Raw genomic sequence first — 19,862 nt, forward strand, 5'->3', positions numbered from 1 at the left:
TTGTATTTCATTTTTAAATACTGACGGAATTTTTCATTTGAAAGAGTTTGAGAAAGCAGTTCCACAGTCTAATAAAGGTGTGATTCGCTTGATATGATGTGAGTAAAGAACTAAAGATGCTCTTCTGAAAAAGAATATTGTACTTATGCATTGTCCCATATCGTAGCAGTGACATCTGCATTCGTGGTTATCTTCAGACATCTGCATTCCTGGAAGCTCTCCTTGTCATCTCACCTGCTAACAGAAATCGAAATTCAGAAAGATGCAGTGGCATGAAAGTTAGCAGGAGCGGTATAAGAAACTTACAATGCAGTGGGGGAAAATAAACTCTTCTAATACTTGGTTAACTTGCGAACACAACGTAGCAGCAGGAATGGAAGAGGCAGGCACAGGAGATAGAGAGCGAAGCATGTATGCCAGCTTCCAACCAGGGCTCCTGCTCCTCTGCATGCCCCTTCCACTGCTGCTGCTACAGCGAGACAACTGCTGCTACAACACATTGCTATGGCCTCTGCATCCATCGGTGGCCTATTTGTAGTACCCAGCCGTGGTGTACTGGTTCTCAAGGAGGCAGGAGCAGCGGTACTAGTTGCAGTACACAGAGAGACACTAGCTCGGCTATGCTTGTACTTCAGGCTTCAGTTTTCAGTTTCAGTTTCAGTTGTACACTTGTACTGCAGCAGCGCGTGCCAACGGCGACGGCTGAGCCACAGATCCCCCGAGGAAGCGGCCTACGCCACAGGCTTCACTGCCAACGACCCCTGGGTTTTTGCCGTTTTCTTAATGCAGCGAGATGTTTTCTTCTCCGTTGCGTGATTGACTTGCTGGTGCCTGTCAGTAATCTACGCATCAGGTTGCGCACTGGAAGCGAAGAACAGCAGTCAAAAATGCTTCCACATTCTAGAATTCTTGAGCTAATATCTTCGATTTATATCTTCGGATCTCGCATTACTTGAAAAATATAAAAAGGTGAAGTCTATCTTTTTCTTGAAACATCTTATTGGAAGAAATGTCATCATGCTCTCTTCAGTTGATATCATCTAAGAATGCAATATCATATCATATGCATCCACTCAACCGGGCGGAATACAAGGAGCGGAGAAAATGCAGCCAAAAGAAAGGTTGAGACCCCTTCGATTTTTCTTTTTAGAGAAGAGCCTCCTCGGATGCCATAAATGAGGAACACAGTTAAAAAAAAAAAGTAAAAAGAGCAGGAATAAACAGCCTGGGAGAAGAGCATCTCACCATGGCTTCACATGATTTGAGCAATGCACAATGCCACTAGTACCTACTTCCTAAAAGAGCAATAGATTTAGAGCAGTACGTGAATCTGATCAACCAGACAACTCTGCAACTTTTATATGCACCAGAAAAAAGAATTTTGATAGTTACTCAGTTACAATGTTGACAATAACAAGCTGCTTTGCTGATACAAATAAATTAAAACCTCAACTCGCTGCAAATAATTAGCCTACTGCCTCTCGACAAAATTTCCGGTAAATCTACATGACTAATGGTTTGAGATCAGGCATTACTCTCCAGAACTCCCCTGAGTAAATGCAACCCTTCCAAAGAAATGCTTCTTCGTACTTGGGACCTTGGGATCTCAATTGGAAGGGGTGGATTGGATGAGAAACACATAACCACAACAGTTAAATTATCACAACTGTCCCGTTTCAGTGCTTCCTGGACTAGCTCGCTTGAGCACCTTTCTGGATCGTTATGTAACATCAGCTCTTTCCTTACGATCGTCACAGCACACTGACTGGTCATCACATCCCAAAGGCCATCACAGCCTATTATTAGGAACTCATCTTCGGCAGTAAGTATAATCTCCTGAAGCTCATGTTCTGCACTTAGAGGGTTAATGGAGCCTTTGGGGCCTTTCATGTGCCAATCTCCAAGTGTCCTTGCTACCGCTAGCTGGCCGTTAAGATAGCCATAAAAAACAGTGCCACCTAGATTTCAATTCTAATCTTCTCACTCTTGCAGTTGGGTTTAGGTCTCTTGATAGTTCCACTGCTCAGCCTCTTTTTCCTAAAACAGCTTGACAATCACCTGCATTCGCAATGAACAGTGTCCTGCATCACACCGAAGTGAATAAGTGAGCTGAAGAGCCAAAGAACAGTACCAATAAAAATGTAGTTCTGCAAGGTTTAAAAAAGAAGACGTAGTTATGTGTGTCATTGTGGCCATAAAGTCCCACAAACAACATACTGCAGTGATAAACATTATGCATTGTAGTGTCATCTGCATTTAGAACAGTAAAAATATTTTAGGTGTTGAATCACTTACTGTCAGGAAAAAAGATGTATGCCAAATTATAAGAAAGATAGTGCTTCAATTGGTTTGCAGAATGGTGGGAATTGTATCAACTACTAAATGGCGTTGCAAAAAAGAAATAAAGAAACTGTAGCACACCTCATGGATTCTCTAGGCAATAACGACTTCAGAATAATCACGGTCACTGCCAAATATTTGTCCTTTTATCCAACACACAAAACAGATCTGAAATTCAGTAAGTAACAGATGCTGGACACCCTAAGCAATTGCATGTTTTCTAGACTAAGGGGTTTCCGGCATTTACTGAAGGCGTGAATTCCAATTCTGTATTTGATATCACGGTTGGAGAACCATCAAACGATTTAGAGGAATATGCTAAAAATTACACAAAATGTGCTAAAAATTAAACTGTTTGATGCATTGACATATAAAATCACCTGCCAAATATAAGGGCTGTCAGTGCAGTGGTTCCAGAACTATTATCAAGGGAATGAGAATCTGATAGTGCATGATCAGCCTTCACAAATGCACCTCTTATTGCCTTCTCAATGCTGCTAGGGAAATGTACATCTTCAACAATGAATTTGAGTATGTTCTTTCGTACAAAACACGCTGCATCAGTACCGCCATGACCATCAAATACCTGCATTTTGGGGGACAGTAAATAAATGGCACTTCGATTTTGTCCCTAAAGAGTGCTTGCCACACTCGGATAATGTCACATATTCACACTTCCTTTTCTCTAACATGGAAATAAGTAATGCAGCAACTGTTATCATGTCAGTGTCACACATCATAAGTACCAAGAAAACTTGCATGTTAGTAATGCAGGGATTTTGTAAGAATTTCACAAGAAAAATCACAATAGTTCTTGGACCTTTTTGTAGCATTATCAAGCAAGCCCTTTTTGACAACCATTACCATAAAAGTACTCCATCATACTGACTATGCTCCAAGCTGAATGACTGGCACACCAAAGTTACTCTAAAGTAGCATTTGCCGCTATGATTGATTGCAACACCACCACCACCTCGTCCAAAAACAGCAAATAAAGAACAACTACATTTACACCCCACCTCCATACTTACGTGAATGGAGGAACCTGACATGCCAACGAGAACTCACCCCGTAGAAGGCGCCCGGGGCAGGGATGCCGGCGGCGCGCCCCCCGAGGTGCTCGATGAGTTTGTCCACCAAGACATGCTCGTCCTCCATGTACAATTTGGGTCCGATCTCAGCGCAGCTCCCGGATCGGAACACGGGTAAGAACCCAGGCCTGACGTCCGTGGGCGAGATCAGGCCCAGCGTCCCCAAATCCATTCCCTGCACGGAACAACAACGCCGCGCGGTTAAAGCTTTCTCTTGTGCGTGTGACGAGCGAAATTATTAAGTGGCAACGAGTTTTGGGGTCGGTGCTCACGTAGTCGGAGGACGCCGCGGCGGCGATGCGCGCGCTGCTGGCGCAGTGGCGGATCGAGGTGAGGTGGTGGCGCGGCGGCTTGCCGACACCGAATTCGGGCGGGCTCTCCGGCTCCACGCACGCTTCCGTTCATGTCTCCTCAGTCAATCTGCAACGGAAAAAAAAAAGAAGATGTTTGCATTGGTTATGGCTAGTCCATCCAAGAATATTCAAATTTTGGTGAAAGAAATTTGCATTCGAGGTACCAAAGGGAACTTTCGTTTTTGCCATTAGAAAATGTGGGTAAAATAACGCGATTGGATGCGTTAATTAGCGTAATTAAGAGAAAGAAAACCTGATTAATGGCTGAGAACTGCGATTAAATGAGAGAAATCTTTTGTCTTGCGGATAAAAGATCTAATTTTGGAGCAGCATACAGACACTGCAAAATTATACTTGGAACCTTTCGTCTCCCGACAAATTCGAAGCCGAATAAACAAGGGCAAAAACAAAGATGATTTGTTTCGATGGGATTCGATCGGGGAGGCTGGCACTGGGGAGCCCGCCGCCGGGCATACAGGAGAGGCCTACCGGGGAATCGTCGCCGGCGTACGCGAGTGCCGCAGCTGTGGTGGAGAGCGCCGCTGGGCTGTCGAGCGGACGGGAAAGGACCGAAGGAGTCGTCGTCGATGCGGAGGCGTGGTGGATGAGGGGGCGAGGCCGGGAGGGAGCCCGAGACGTGGTGCTGTCCTGCTCGTTCGGCTCGGCTAGGCTTGGCTTGGATCAAGCGTTTTGTTTTGGTGTGGACCGCCCCGCGCGGGCATGTGGGCCGAGGCACCGATCGGCCCAGCAACCCCACAGACCACGGCATGGGCCCGGTTGCGCGCGCGCGATCACGAGCGCCGAACGCGAGACGCCCCCGCCCCGTGAACGAAATTTCTGTTACGCGGGCGCGCGCTCCTCGCGCACCACTTGCTGCCAAAAGTTTTGTGCCAAAAGTTTTTTTTGGAAATCTTTTCGTTTGAATTTTGTGCCTAAAGCTTTTTTGCAAAAGTTAAAACAAAGTTTGGAAAAAAATTATAGAAAAAGTTTCTTATGAAAGTTTTTTAGAAAAGTTTTCCAATTTTTTTTAAAAGATTTCAAAACAAAATTTAAAAAGTTTACAAAAATAGAAAAACACGGAGGAAAAAAAGTTTTCAAAAAAGAAAAAAAGGACTGTCAAAAGGGGGTGCAAGTTACATGCGCTAGCATGTACACGTACTAGCAAGTCCCCGTGAACGATGCCGCTCACCAGGGGCAGATCTAACTCTATAGAAGCGGGGGCACAAACCCCACTTATTTTTTTGGTTTTAGTGAATTGTAGATGTGTTTTTTAGCTCCAATATTACTGTAGCTACCAGACCTCCGCTCGATTTTTGGGTTGGATCCGCCGCCGCTGCTCACGGCTCTCTCCTCTCCTTCTTCTGTGTTACATGCCTTGTGGCCGATGGACGGTGGCAGGTGCGTGCAGCGTGCTAAGACTGTGAAGACACCGGTATTTCTCTAGCCTTCCTCTCTTCGGGGTTGTGTCGACATAACCTTACGTGCGTCGGAGTTACACAGATGACAGCTGAAGGATTGATTGGTTGGTGTAACAATAGGTGTGGCTAGCACCGGACGACTAATGAGACACTATTTCCATCGGACACTATGTTGCAACATTAGAAAATAGCTTCTGCAACATTGAACAAAAATGTTGCAACATCGGGAAGAAACTCCAAAATAGCTCCCTGTCATTTGATTCCAACAGAAAAACCCACCGCAACATCTTTCATCGGAAGCTCTGACTCAACAATGACTGGCCTCGATTTGCTATGGTATGGGACCCAACATTCAAAATATGACAATGCAGCATTCGAAAATAATAGTCACAACATTTGTTGACTATGAATGCAACATCGAGAAGACGATCTCGAGAAAAAAGAGAGGGTTCTCGATTTGTTGCAATATTCGACCATAACATTAAAAAATTATAGTCACTGACGAGAAATTGTGCATAATTGTTAAATATTTGTAATATAAATACAGGGATATTTATGTGATCGTAGAAAAATATCATAAAAAGAGACACCGAGTTTATATCTTACTTGTAATAAATCACAATTTATTAATACTTATGCACAAAGCTAAAACTAATAAAGAACAGAGCGAGTATCAAATTGACGTGATTCGTACTCTTTAGCTGCTTTTTGTTGACCTGCAGTACTGAGGATAGCAAGACAAAATCGAGGTAATGGTAACACAAAGGTTTTATAGATCAAGTCATCAAGACGATAACGATTATACGGAACAAACACATTCCACGATGATACGGAACATCTCAAAGAAAAATCTGAAGTCTGTACGAGATCAGTGATTACACCTCACAGAAACTGGTCCATTTCTGCTACGTCTCTCTCGGCAAACCTGTTTCCTCTGTCGAAAGAACACCACGGGGCAGTGAACCCCAAGCACAACGAAGTTATTCTGCCCTCGCCCTGACCGAGTGTAATGCACGTACGTGTTTCGTTACAGTTTCTGAACAGAACAGTCCCCCTGGCCTACAAGAAAAGGGCCTTATGCTTCGTACACTTTGCACTCGTCGGTCTCGGGGTTGTCCTTGCAGAAGTCCTCCAGAGGGTCGCCGCTGCCCCCGGTCGCCGCGCCCGGCCACTTGGCCGCCACCAGGTGCGCCAAATCAACCACACGTTGGCTGCGTGCACCAAACAAATCGTTGTTACAGCCAGAAATTAAAAATCCATGTGCCATGCGTATCTGCAGCTGCAGAAGCATGCAGCTCTCCGATCGACTCACCTGTAACCCCACTCGTTGTCGTACCAGGCGACGACCTTGACCATGTCGCTGCCCATGACCATGGTGAGCGAGGCGTCGATGGTGGAGGACACGTCGGAGCACCTGAAGTCCACGGACACGAGCGGCGCGTCGCAGACGTCGAGGATGCCCTTGAGCGGGCCCTCGGCGGCCTTCCGGAACGCGCCGTTCACGTCGTCGGCCGTGATGCCCGTCTTCTCGGTGTTGATCACGAGGTCCACCACGGACACGTTCGGGGTCGGCACGCGGAGCGCGATGCCGTTGAGCTTGCCCTTCAGCTGTGGCAGCACCAGTGCGACGGCCTTGGCGGCGCCGGTGCTTGTCGGCACGATGTTCAGCGCGGCGGCGCGGGCCCTCCTCAGGTCACGGTGCGACGCGTCCAGCAGCCTCTGTTAGAGAGCACGTGATTGGCGAACCATTTGAAACATTTTGTTGTGCTTCGGATCAAGTTAGACATGCATTTCCCTGGCACAGATTAAGAAACGGACCTGGTCGCCTGTGTAGGAGTGTGTTGTTGTCATGGTTCCCTTCACGATTCCTGCATCACAAACAGTCAGGTGGGTGTCATGTATATACATCACCATACTTTTCAGACTGTGATCAGGAAAGTTCTTACCGAACTCCTCGTCCAAGATCTTGACGAATGGAGCGAGGCAGTTAGTTGTGCAAGAAGCATTGCTGCAAGCAACAGAGTTCGATGCAAATGCATGTTAGCACGTTACAGCATCTTCTGAAAGACATGGCATGGATGCCGGTACCGGCAGGATGCAGAGTAGTGCTGAAAAGCGCTGAAGCTTACCTGATAATGTTTGCCACGTTGTGGTCGTAGTCGCCCTCGTTGACACCGACGACATAGGTCGGGATGTCGGCGCCCTTCGCCGGAGCGGTGATGATAACCTTCTTCGCGCCGGCCTGGATGTGCTTCCCGGCGCCCGGGCCGTCAACGAAGACTCCGGTACCCTTCATGACACAATTCAGCACTGTCAGCTTTCTTGTGTCGGCGACTAAAGCCTGGACATTTTGCACCAGGGGGTTTGTGTTTGTGTACCTCGATGACGATGTCAATGCCGAGCTCAGTCCATGGGAGCTTGAGAGGGTCCCTGCTGGAGACGACCTTGATCGGCTTGCCGTCGACGCTGATGGTCTGGTCGTCGACGATCTTGACGTCGGCCTTGAAGGTGCCGAGCATCGAGTCGTACTTGAGTAGGTGGGATGCCTAAATTATCGCACGCAACGAATTTCTGTCAGAATACGTGGCGAGTGTCTGAAGAACAAGTGCGGCTTCAGTTAGCGTCACGTACGTTTCTGACGCCTCCACTGTCATTGACGACGACGACATCGAGCGGGGAGTCCACACGGCCGTGCCAGCACCGGAGGAAGTTCCGGCCGATGCGGCCGAACCCGTTGATCGCCACCTTGAGCTTCGCCTCAGCTGGTGTCCTCACCGCGTTCTCTCCGGTGGCCTGTCACAGGTTAACCAAGCAGGAGTTCATGATCGTATAGCGTGTACATTCGCATCCATGTAGGTTGAAATAAACAGCAGCGAAATTCAAAACTGGGAGGGGATATCTTTTATTTTTTTGGCAATTAACTGGGATGGAATGTATTGACTGCACGATACTTCAGTGCAAATCAACGAGTATGCGTTTGTTGTCCAACTGTTAGTTAATCTTTTTTTTTTTTGGCGGAAGAACTGTTGGTTAATCTTCAGAAAAGAGAGAAGATCGAGCTATCATTCATCCAGCAGAGAGCATAATTTTATACGGAAACCATTGCTAGTGTGTTAATAAGGAGCTAGCACTATCTACTTATCTACAGTAGTAATTTGGATTGTAAGCTGTACATATATATATGAACTAGAAGATTAGCATATCCATGATGAATCTAGCAGTACTACCTTGCTTGGATATACTATTCGTTGCATGGAGAGAACTCAGTTCGTTAAATCAACTATGTGATGGTTTGGTGTATGCAAATTAACCGTCGGACAGTTCAATCTGTTCCATGATCTGTGTACACTGGGCACATAGACACGCTCGATATATATAAAAAAACTGCAGATTTACCTTGGCGACGAGCTGCGCGCCAAGGACATCGGAGAAGGACGCCTCTCTCGCCGCAGTGCTGACGGAGCATGACCCCGGCCTGAGCCCAGAGAAGTCGGCGAAGTCCACCCGCTGCGCACGTACATTATTCGCCCATCAGACCGATGCTCGTCGATCAGCGTTCGCATCAGAAGATAGAAAATGCTCGTCATCTCCGGCCGCGCGCACCACGGCACAACAAGCACGTACCTGCTTGGACGCCGCCTTGCTGTGCAGCCGGGCGCTGGTCGGGATGCGCGAGGCGGCGAGAGCTGCGTGGGTGGCCATCGCGCCCTGCCGCTGCCGCTGCCGCTGCTGCCGAATGCCGACGCTCGCTAGCCAGGCGAAACGGAGCCGGCGGCGGTGCTCTGTATTTATGTGCTGTGCCACCGGCCGGGGTCGTGGCCGAGGAGGCGCCGTGATCACTGCTTGGGCTTGTGGCGTCGAGACGGCCAGGGGCGCGGAGCGTAGGATAAGGCGATTGCATGTGGTGCAGCCACCCGTTGGTCCGGGGCGATATCTGGTGTGTGGTGCAAATGTCTCCGTGCTGTGCGTCACTGTTTTTCCCTTTTTTTTTTGGGGCTAATCTCTTTTTTGTCATTTTGATCGGGATGCTGACAGTGGTAGACCTAGAATAAAATGATCGGGTATCTAGGTTGACCTGTTAAGATTTTAAATGTCTCACTTGAACTGCTACATATATTATAATAAAAAATGAAAATTTAAGCAGTGCGCTGTGCACACGTGCGCTCCCAAGTCCAACCGAGGAGGCCTTCCCAAACGGGCCCGAACCCAAACCCAAACTGAGGCTAGGCTAGTTGAACCAATTGAACCCAACTCGCACGCACCAAAACCTATTAAGCCCCGACGCCCCTGCCGCCACCGCTTGCCCCGCCGCCGCCGCTTGCCCCGCCGCCGGTCGGTACACGTCTCCTGCACGCTGCCCGCCGCCGCTTCGCCGCCCGCCCGCCGTCGACCTCGCCAATATGCTGCAGAGCAAGTCGTTCGTGAGGAAGACGAAACAAGGCCGCATCCAAAAGGTCGCTATTCGGCAACACCACCACCTCGCGAGTCGCGAGGTCCCCCAAACCCTACCTAACCCGTCCTCCCCTCACCGCAGATCGTCAGGGAGCACTACCTCCGCGACGACATATACTGCGGCGCCGCCTCCTGCTCCGCCTGCGACGCCGCTGCCGAGCGCAAACTCCGCGCCGACGCGGCCGTCATCCTCGTCGTCGACACCAACGTCGTGCTCCACCAGGTAGCCTGCGCCCTCCCCTTATATCTCTCTTCCTGCTTAGTTTCCTCGTAGGGTTTAGGGTTGAGGGTGCGGAGGGATTATGCGTTGAGGGATTGTCGCAGATCGATTTGTTGGAGAATCCAGCGATTGAAGATGTTGTCGTGCTGTCGGTGGTGCTGGACGAGGTGAAGAATAAAAACCTTGCGGTTTTCAACAGGATCAAGGCCCTGTGTACCAACGATGCACGGAGGTTCTACGTTTTCGCCAACGAGAACCACAGGTGTGCCTGTATTCTACCATGGTGTCCTCATTGGTTGTTTTGATTAGCTTGCTCTCTTCCTATATGAGCCAAAAGGTTCCAAGTTCAAATTTGTTGTTGATATAATGGTGCAGATAAAACCACTGGAGTAGTTATAGAATTACATTTGAGTTGATAGAAAATTGGGGAAAACTCAAGGATTAAGCTAAGATCACTCGTATCATCTGATACTGTGGCCACATTTTTATAACGAAATTGTTGAGGTTCCTTAAATCAGGTCCAGTCGATGCTATCTTTCTAAAAACTGTGTTAAAATGGTGCTTCTTTCAAGCCATGTATTCCTTTAATATGCATGACTATCGAACCTCATTTTAGCAGTATCAGCCTGATTGTTTTTATGAAAATGTCTCTATGGAAGAGCCATTACAAATGTACAATTCTCATCTAGTTGCCAGCAAAGAATTCAATTCATATCAGTAAATGGACATGTTCTGAGAAGGTTAGATGATTCATCATGAAAAATTGTTTTGTGTTGTCATGTGTCTCAGTCTCTTACAAGCCTATATTTTTCCTAACATTTCCTCTTTCAATGCGAAAAATGTGGATGAACTGCATGTTAAAAAGGCAATAAGAAATCTCTTTCTGCAGAGCTAGGTTGATCATGGTAGCAAACTAGTAATGCTACTGGATGCTGGCATTAAGAAGAGCAATTCAACATTGAGAATATCTCAATGTTTGAGGGAATTAAGTTCCTAGGAACAGGAAAATTTAAAATCTAAATGCATGCACTTTACCCTCTATTTCTGTATCGCTGCAAGTCATGTAAGCTGTTTATATCAAAACTTGAGTCTTGGCGATAACCTTCCCTTTTCCTTGCCAAGATAAGTTTTTCACTTACTGAAACAAAAACACAGGGATACTTATGTCAAAGATATGGTTGGGGAGAGCCCTAATGATCGTAATGACAGAGGTACAAAATGACTTCATTAACCTGGTTTATTTGAACTTATTCCACGTACATTCATTTTGCATCATATATAGGATAGTTTTATTCTCTGATCTTTTCAGCCACTGTTTCTTTCCCTATTCAGCGATTCGTGTTGCTGTTCGCTGGTACCAAAGTCATCTTGGTGAGAGTGCGAAGGTTTTGCTGATTACTAATGACAGAGACAACAAACGGAAAGCTACTGAAGAAGGCCTTAATGCCGAGACAGGTGCTGTTGGATAATGCGCTACAACCAATTTATGCCCGAATCTTCTAAGATACCGAACAAATGAATTTTATGGTAATCTCAATAAATGTTTCTGTTTCCAGTTGAGTCATATGTAAGATCACTTGCGCAGCCTGGTTTGCTCGATTTGGTGGTTGTTTCAACTAGGGGAGATGTTAACATGGAAGATGTAGAAGATCTTAGACCATCCAAAAAGAAAGTAATCTACAGCGAGGTATGCTAACAATAGACTAGTGCTTTCTTGATGACATTTATGTTCTAGCGTGAAATGTACCCCTGTGTTTTCTTGGTATTATTGCAGCACAAACCAATGTCAGAAATTACATCTGGTCTGCGTTGTGGAATCTACCATCAAGGGAAGCTTCGAGTTAATCGTTACAATCCATTTGAAGCATACGTTGGAAGCGAGAGCATTGGTGATGAGATTGTTATCTGTGGCCGTTCAAATATGAACAGGGCCTTTGATGGTGATATTGTTGCCGTTGAGCTCTTGCCACAAGATCAATGGCACGAGTCAAAGTCATTTATTGCAGATGATGATGGTATTGCTCAGTCCTGAAAGAGCAAAAATGGAATGCATATAATTATTTTTCTTATTTTGGTGAATGTTTCTGTTTTTTCAGAAGATGATGATGAAGAAGATGTCCATCTGGTTCCTAGTAGTGCTGATGATGCTCCTCGGAACACCAGTTCCACTCAGTCAACAGTTGGGTCATCAGCTGCTTCTGATTCTAGTCGTCCAATTGGACGCATTGTTGGTATAATCAAGCGAAATTGGAATTCGTGAGTTTCTATAAGTACTGAATGTGGTTTCTAATTAGGATCTCCTGATCTCAATATGACATGATAATGTGCTGGCGTACTGCAGGTACTGTGGGTCCTTGGAGCCGATGCCCATGCCTGCTGGTAGCGGGGGCATTGCTCATGCTCTATTTGTTTCAAAAGATCGAAGAATACCTAAGATTCGAATTCAAACCAGACAGCTTGAGAATCTCCTGAACAAAAGAATTATCGTTACAGTTGATTCATGGGATGTTTTGTCTCGATATCCATCTGGACACTATGTACGAACCATTGGGAATATCGGTGACAAGGAAACTGAAACAGAGGCAAGCATATGCATAATACCATTTCATTTACAGTTACTAAGTAGGAGCTGCAGTTTTAATCTACCTCATTAAGACTTGCATGTAAGAACATGTGCTTGATGGTAACATTCTAACTGATATTTATGCATGAAGCAGGTTGTCTTAATAGAGAATGATATCAACACTAGACCTTTCTCGACACAAGTCCTTGCTTGTTTGCCACCTTTGCCTTGGACATTGTCACCTGAGGATTTGGCTAATCCTAATAGACAAGACTTGCGCCATGTGAGAGTCTTTAGTGTGGACCCACCTGGTAATTTAATCAAGATGCCTGCAATCTGTTGATGTTTTATGTGGTTGCATTGACTCCTTATGCTTCAACTTCTGTATAGGTTGTAGGGATATTGATGATGCACTACATTGCACGCCACTTCCAAATGGGAATTTTGAAGTTGGAGTTCGTATCCTATTAATTTATGTTGTAAATTATTCTATGCAGCTCAAATTTAGGAGGCAAGTTTATCTTACGAGCATTTCTTCTTACGCTTGGTCATCTTTGAGTTAATATTTACCTTCTTCACTCGTGCAAATTGTGGCTAGACTGTGTTGCATTTGTCTGGCTTGGAGCGTATCACATAGAATTGATTGCTTAGTTACAAATGGAAGTAGTAAATATGCAAAACACATACTCCCTCCGGTAAAAAAATGTTATGTTTTGGGTTGCATGCAGTCAAGGTATCTAAACTTTAATCTTTGATAATTTTTTTGTATATTGAGAATTAACATTTGAAAATGATATGAGTATATTTGTCTTGAAAAGTAGTTTCATAACATTACAAATTTGCTATGTTTAAGAAATATAGTAAAGTATCCCCCCTCAAAAAAAAGAAATATAGTAAAGTATAAATTAGTGGTCAAAGTTGTATTTTTCGTACCAGGTTAATGTCCAAAACAACACTTATTTGTGACTGGGGTATATCAAATTGTAAAAGAAGTGTCATGCCAGAGGTTGTAGTTAATGACTTAATTCTGCATGGTCTCTGTTTGGTGCAAACAGAAATATTTGCTTAATAGTGAGTTGTGTGATTGGGCATTACTAGTTTTCAATTGGAATGCCATCTTCCACACCTTAATCCTCATTCCTCAATGACAAAAATGACTTTGTTTGCATATAAAAAATGTGATCATCTCCGTTGGTGATGCTTGAATGTCGTTATGTTAAACCATTTGTTTCCTCGAGCTGGGTGATAATCTTTCTGTCATCGACATGAAATTTGTTTGGGACATGTTCTTTCACACTTTGCTACTGTCTACACAGATTGCAGTTCTTAACTTGGCTTGAACAGATATTGCTGATGTCACTAATTTTGTTCACCCTAGTACCCCTCTTGACGAGGAAGCTGCACAAAGGGGCACCTCTGTTTATCTTGTTGGGCAGAGGATCGATATGCTTCCAAAGCCTCTGACTGAAGGTGCTGATGCTGCATATGGCATGCATACTAAATTAGCCAAAATGGAATATTGATATTTTGATTGAAGAAATACTGCTTGTAATGTTAATATGTTGTAGCTGAATTGACTAATGATTTCTCTTAATTATGTTGGTTTCTAGATGTTTGTTCTCTTCGTGCTGATGTTGAGAGGTTGGCATTCTCTGTCATTTGGGTGAGTGTAATTTATGACATTTTGTTTGCAATTTCCACTTATCAGATGTTTATTCTTCGGATATTTGAATGTTACTATTACCTTTTGTATTCTTAAATAAAAAAGGTTTGTCATATGGAATATATGTCCACAGTGCTTCTCCCCTAGCCTTGTGAACTCAGGGTTGTCCATATTATATTCAAGTTTAGAGACCACTGCATGATTTTGCATATGTTTTCCCTATTGTTTCAGCTTTCACTATGCATGTTTATTACTTATTAGTGTCCCATATATTAATTTGGGCCATGTACTAAGGTGACTTTACCTTTTTGTTTTATGATATTATTTCGTCCTGTGCTTGCTGCCCCTTTTAGCTAATATTCTGAACCACACTTGATTTATAAATTACATTACCTTTTTTTGTTTTACCCACAGAAAAGCTAACGCCAGGATTATTTGTGATGTTAAGGCTTACTAACTTGTTAGCTAATACAATAGTTTCTACTCCCTACGTTTTGGATATTGGCAGAACCATGTCATTTCTGATGCTCTGCTATTATGAGAGCGAGTACTTATTGTCATCTATCCTCCGGCATTTAATGTAGTATACTAATACTGGCTTCTTGGTGCATTGGTATTTGGAATATTCTGTTTACAGGAAATGACTCCTCATGCTGATATCATATCCACGAGATATACAAAGAGTGTTATCAAATCTTGTGCGGCAATGTCTTATGTGGAAGCCCAAGCAAGAATGGATGACAGGTGCCTTCTGTCATTGCACCTTGTCAAAACACTACTATATGTGAAAGTCAAACTTTAAGTTGGTCTAACAATATCAATGAACTTGGTTGTTTTCTACTGTTCATTTTTCAGCCGTTTGGTCGATCCACTAACTGTAGACTTGCGGAACCTAAATTCATTAGCAAAGGTTTGCTCTTGCGTTAGCCATTCTCGTACTGTAATGAGTATTTGTCTTTCAATATAGTATTTTACTGAAACATGACCTTTTAGATTTATGTTTTCATTGCTTATGTAGATCATGAGACAGCGACGCTGTGAAAGAGGGGCTCTGACTCTTGCTTCTGCAGAAGTAAAATTTGAAATCGATAGTGAAACTCATGATCCTCTTGACATAGGTATGTGATTCTGTAGAAGCTATCAATGTGCTATTATAAAATATGTATTCATAAAGTACTTACATTAAATTCAACAGGAATTTATCAAATTCGCGAGGCAAATCAAATGATTGAAGAGTTTATGTTGGCTGCAAATGTTTCTGTTGCTGAGAAGATTTTGAAGCACTTCCCCTTGTGTTCATTGCTAAGGTACACTTTTGATTTTTCATCTTGTCACATTCAAATCAGGTTGAAGTTACCATTCTGACATTCTGCAAATTCAAAGATACCTGAACTTCTTGGAAAAGACTTGGAAGTATTGACCATGTTCTTATCCATACACTTGGTGACAGTCTGGCTATGTCAACTTCTCATTTGTGACCTGTTTGTTCAAGCCTATGTAGCTAGATGCAATATAACTAATATCACAGGACAGTCCAAATCAATGAGATGGGATGCCAAAATCATCATATGACTTGTCACAACTGACTGTCAGGCTGTATGTTTCTGAACAATAGCCTTGGTACAAGCTGGATTGAGTGGTTCCTCTTTGGCATAATGCCTTCATATGCTGTTTCCAAATGTAAATCATATTGCAGATATATGAATATACGATTAGTCGATAACTCATGCACCCAGTGCCAATACCAATATTTTGGCAGTTGGCACCTAAAGCTAACTTTTAGGTCAGCCTGTCAGCACAATGATCATCATGCAACTGTGTTGGCAAACATGAAAAGGCCATTGATAACTGGTTACTGTTTATCTGGATGCTGGTTTTACAGCAAATGTCGATCTCAATCATGTCCATGCAAACCAATCTTTAACAACTGTGTTCTTGTTGGGCAAGGAATTATTTACAAATTTATCGTTTTGCTTCTTTAATTTTTCTCCAGATTTGTGTCATTCTTTCAAATTGTGTTCTTCAAATGCAGTAAAAAAATTGTCATTTGACTTCCTCACCTTTTTCTGAGCTTGTTAATTTTCTAATTTCTTTTGTTGGCAATAGGCGCCATCCTAGCCCAACAAAAGAGATGCTTGAGCCATTACTTCGTACTGCCTCTTCTGTTGGCCTAAATCTGGATGTTTCATCCTCAAAAGCATTAGCTGAATCACTTGATAACGCAAAGGTGAGGACGAGCTGTATTATTTTACTTTCTGGATCGCTGTATTCAAAATGGACCACAGCAGGGTAATACTTGTTTGATAGTGTTATATTGACCCCTCATTACTGCATGGCATGCAGAGAGATGACCCATATTTCAATAAGCTTATCAGAATTTTGGCGACTAGATGCATGACACAAGTAAGACTACTATACTGAAGTTCCCTTTTAAAACTTACTGATCGCGGGCATATCCATATAACTTCCCATGTTGCAACACACAGGCCGTCTATTTTTGCAGTGGAGATTTGAGCTTTTCTGAGTATTACCATTACGGGCTTGCAGCTCCTCTATACACTCATTTCACTTCTCCTATTCGCAGATATGCAGGTTAGTTTTCCATCGCCCTTAGATGCCCTGTTGCTTGAGGGTATTGTTTGGATTTGATTGATTGATAATAGTTAGAAATGCGAAGCCATTTAAGATATCTAGTTGACCATTTTCTTCATGTGGCCTCCAACTCTCCAAGCCAATTAGTTAATTAGCTTTTGGGATGGTGGACCATCTGAGCCTTTCTGCACAACATTATAACATGGAGTGCCGTTATTCATGGATAGTCTAGCATTCCAACCTATCCTATACAACCTGTGCTACTTGGTTAAATAATTGATCATTCAGGTTGGCTGTACAAGCATTGCAAGTACATGAATTGTGAGGTTCTTTTTGATTCTATATCCTTTTGTTGCAGATGTTGTTGTGCATAGGTTGCTAGCTGCTGCTCTAGATATTGCGAAGCTTCCACCGGTCTTTCTGGATGGTCCACAACTTACAGGCATCGCGGACAGTAAGAAATCAAATGCACCACTGAAGCTTTTTTTTTTTCAAATTCGTTTTGCTTTGGTACTGATATTATTATCATGCCAGACTTGAATTACAGGCACCGAAATGCTCAGATGGCAAGCCGAGCATCAGTTGAGCTCCACACCCACATATATTTCAGGACAAGGTACAGATCTTGATTTTCAATGGCTTAAGTGTGATAAGTTAGCAGTAGATAGTATGTGAAATTGTGATCACAATCAAGGCAGAAGGCACAACGTAATGACTTCAAGTCTTCAAAGACCGCGCATCATTGGTTTCTTACCGCTAAACTTTTTACCATGCAGGCCAACTGATACTGAGGCTAGGATAGTAAAAGTCAAGGCAAATGGTTTCATAGTCTTCGTCCCAAAGTATGGATCTCTCTCTCTCTCTGCATCATTTGCAAGCACGTCCCCACCAAAGCCCATTCGACCCTGATTTTAACTTACTACTATTAACCCTGAAGTAATCCAGGTAGGAGAAACTATATATGGTAGACTGTTGTACCTTCTCCTTTTCCTAATAGGTGTACCTACCCTGAAGTAATCCAGGTAGGAGAAACTATATATGGTAGACTGTTGTACCTTCTCCTTTTCCTAATAGGTGTACCTTGGTAGTAAGATTCAGTATGATAGGTTGTTAAATTCAGGAGTTGGACCCCCACCTTCTACCTTAATTAAACGGCCGTGCAGTTCCTCCCTCCTATGTGTTCTCTTCCTATTTTTTCTTCTTCTGCATACTCGGCCCATAGGATGAGAAAATAGGATTGGAACTACACGATGCGGGCCTCAATGGCCTATGTTCTCATTGTAGACAACCCCACCCACCCCCACCCCCTACACGGCTAATGAAAGGGCATAATATATGACATATATTGGGGCATTGGAAAAGCACTGTTTTTCTTCCTCAATTCTCACTGGGAAAGTCAATTCTTTTTGTCAAATGTTACTGTACAAGATCTATTTGTTGGTGTGTTCTTTTCCACTGTGGAATTCGCTTTATCTGTTCATTGTTTATACCTCCCTTTACCAGGTTTGGCATAGAAGGGCCAATCTACCTTACTCCGAAGGGAGACAAGGGTGGTGATTGGGTGGTTGACGAGGTACACCAGAGAGTAAACAAGCCCGGAACAAACATCAGTTATGCTGTCCTGCAGGCTGTTAGGATTCATATGGAAGTGGTTGAGCCTCAACCTCACCGTCCAAAGCTGCAACTCACTCTCATATGAAAATGTACAGCTGAACTGTAACATTAGTGCTCATGTCCCAGGCCCCTCACATCGGTTTGTTCTCGGGCCTGTTCATTATTTCAACATTGGTGATTTACGACTAGCCACAAGGACAGGTTTTTGTGATATCAAATCAGCATATGGATAGTTTTTTTTTTCTCTCTAAACACGTGGACTTAATGAGTGGATCGTACTCACAGCTGTGAAAGAGCTGTTATATTATAACACTGTATTACGTAAAGCGTCAGCCAGGGCGACAACCAGGTGCGACCACAGGAAGATGATGGAGCACTCCTCTTCCCCCACGTCAAACAGCTGGGCTATTGTGCCTGCATTGGAAAAATGATCAACTGACACGTGTGCGGCCCTCTTGCTACAAAGGCATTTCTAACATGTTACAGGAACAGAATTTGCATTACCAATGCTCATGGCTTGGTGAACTGTGGACTGCTGCAGGAGCACATAGCGGTACAGGGGAGATCTTGGTAGAAATCAAAGCTTTGCTGCTGCTGTTTTTTTTTTGAACGGAAACAGCGAGGGAGAAAAAGGGAAAGAAAGGAAAAGAAACAACGAGAGAGAAAAAGGAGGGGGGGGGGGGGGGGGGGGATGACTGTACAGCCCTATGAAGGAAAGCTAAGAAGAGAGGGCCGAGGGTAGAGTTCATTTTGTGAGATTGTACAAAGCTGTTTCACGGAAACAAAGCTTCCAACTACTAAAATTGGCCGCCGATCTTTCAAAGATCTGTCTCCAGATTTCCCAAGCTGCAATAGAGAAGACCACCATGAAGAAGCGGTGTTGAAAAGCAAATCTGGCTTGTTGCATCATCTCGAAGAAGTCTAGAAGATCACAGTTCCAATGAATGCCAATCTTTGCTGCTGCTGTCACCACACCGATGCCGCAGGCCGGGATGATGATGAAACGGATGACAATGATCGATATCACCACAATAGGCTTGATCACCGTCCTGCCTATACCTGGTTCCTCAACATCGCAAATGTAAACATGGAAGGTATGGTTATGGGCTTATGGCATCAAGGCAGTGAGCAGTACCTTTTGTTAGGTTTCCACCGAGGATCAGCACGGTGCATGGGATAGTAGCATCTCTGCTCCCAAGTTTGACATGCCATCCAGTTAAGTCCACAGTTATTATTATTTTTGTTCACTTTCTTTTTTTGAAACTGTAATGCTCACTTTCTTTTTTTGAAACTGTAATGCTCACTTTCTGTAATCGCATGATAGTGAAAGCATGTCATGCCGCAGCTGCACTTGGCAGTGACCACAGTTCTTGTTGGAATTGGAGGCTCAACCCAAGTGGGCTTTTGCTGTAGCCTAAATTCATTTGGAAAAGTCAAAGTGGCGCGCATGGGGTTTTTAGTCCCATATTGCCTAGCTATGTGATGTAGTCCAACTTAAATAGAAGCCCCATATGAGGCTGATAGTTGAGGCACATGGGTGAAGAGAGAGAGGAGGC

At 44.0% G+C, this 19,862-nt stretch overlaps 2 protein-coding genes and 1 pseudogene across 3 annotated transcripts; 1 reads left to right on the forward strand and 2 right to left on the reverse strand.

Annotated features, from left to right (window-relative positions):
* Positions 1-72: 72 nt before the first annotated feature.
* LOC133916998 (probable protein phosphatase 2C 27) lies at positions 73-4,466 on the reverse strand (annotated as a pseudogene).
* Positions 4,467-5,952: 1,486 nt separating this feature from the next.
* Positions 5,953-9,053, reverse strand: LOC133916999 (glyceraldehyde-3-phosphate dehydrogenase B, chloroplastic-like). The gene is made up of 9 exons (XM_062360918.1): positions 8,827-9,053; positions 8,599-8,709; positions 7,834-7,995; positions 7,581-7,748; positions 7,332-7,492; positions 7,149-7,210; positions 7,021-7,070; positions 6,515-6,921; positions 5,953-6,413 (listed from the first exon to the last, which is right to left on the reverse strand). Exons 1-9 carry the CDS (start codon positions 8,902-8,904, stop codon positions 6,278-6,280), a joined length of 1,335 nt encoding a protein of 444 aa, XP_062216902.1. The 5' UTR covers positions 8,905-9,053; the 3' UTR covers positions 5,953-6,277.
* Positions 9,054-9,391: 338 nt separating this feature from the next.
* Positions 9,392-18,558, forward strand: LOC133917000 (exosome complex exonuclease RRP44 homolog A-like). 2 transcript variants are annotated; one of them, XM_062360920.1, is made up of 24 exons: positions 9,392-9,656; positions 9,737-9,877; positions 9,979-10,136; positions 11,030-11,085; positions 11,207-11,329; positions 11,431-11,561; positions 11,649-11,889; positions 11,974-12,130; positions 12,216-12,456; positions 12,592-12,748; positions 12,828-12,896; positions 13,782-13,907; positions 14,048-14,100; positions 14,738-14,844; positions 14,956-15,010; positions 15,119-15,218; positions 15,296-15,407; positions 16,207-16,327; positions 16,444-16,503; positions 16,587-16,692; positions 17,051-17,146; positions 17,227-17,308; positions 17,469-17,534; positions 18,196-18,558. In XM_062360920.1, exons 1-24 carry the CDS (start codon positions 9,603-9,605, stop codon positions 18,389-18,391), a joined length of 2,808 nt encoding a protein of 935 aa, XP_062216904.1. In that variant the 5' UTR covers positions 9,392-9,602; the 3' UTR covers positions 18,392-18,558. The 2 variants fall into 2 exon arrangements, with proteins under 2 accessions (XP_062216904.1, XP_062216903.1); XM_062360919.1 differs by having other exon boundaries at positions 9,393-9,656; positions 11,971-12,130.
* Positions 18,559-19,862: the final 1,304 nt, after the last annotated feature.

Source organism: Phragmites australis, chromosome 4, assembly GCF_958298935.1.
Source record: "Phragmites australis chromosome 4, lpPhrAust1.1, whole genome shotgun sequence".
NCBI classification, from domain to species: Eukaryota; Viridiplantae; Streptophyta; class Magnoliopsida; order Poales; family Poaceae; genus Phragmites; species Phragmites australis.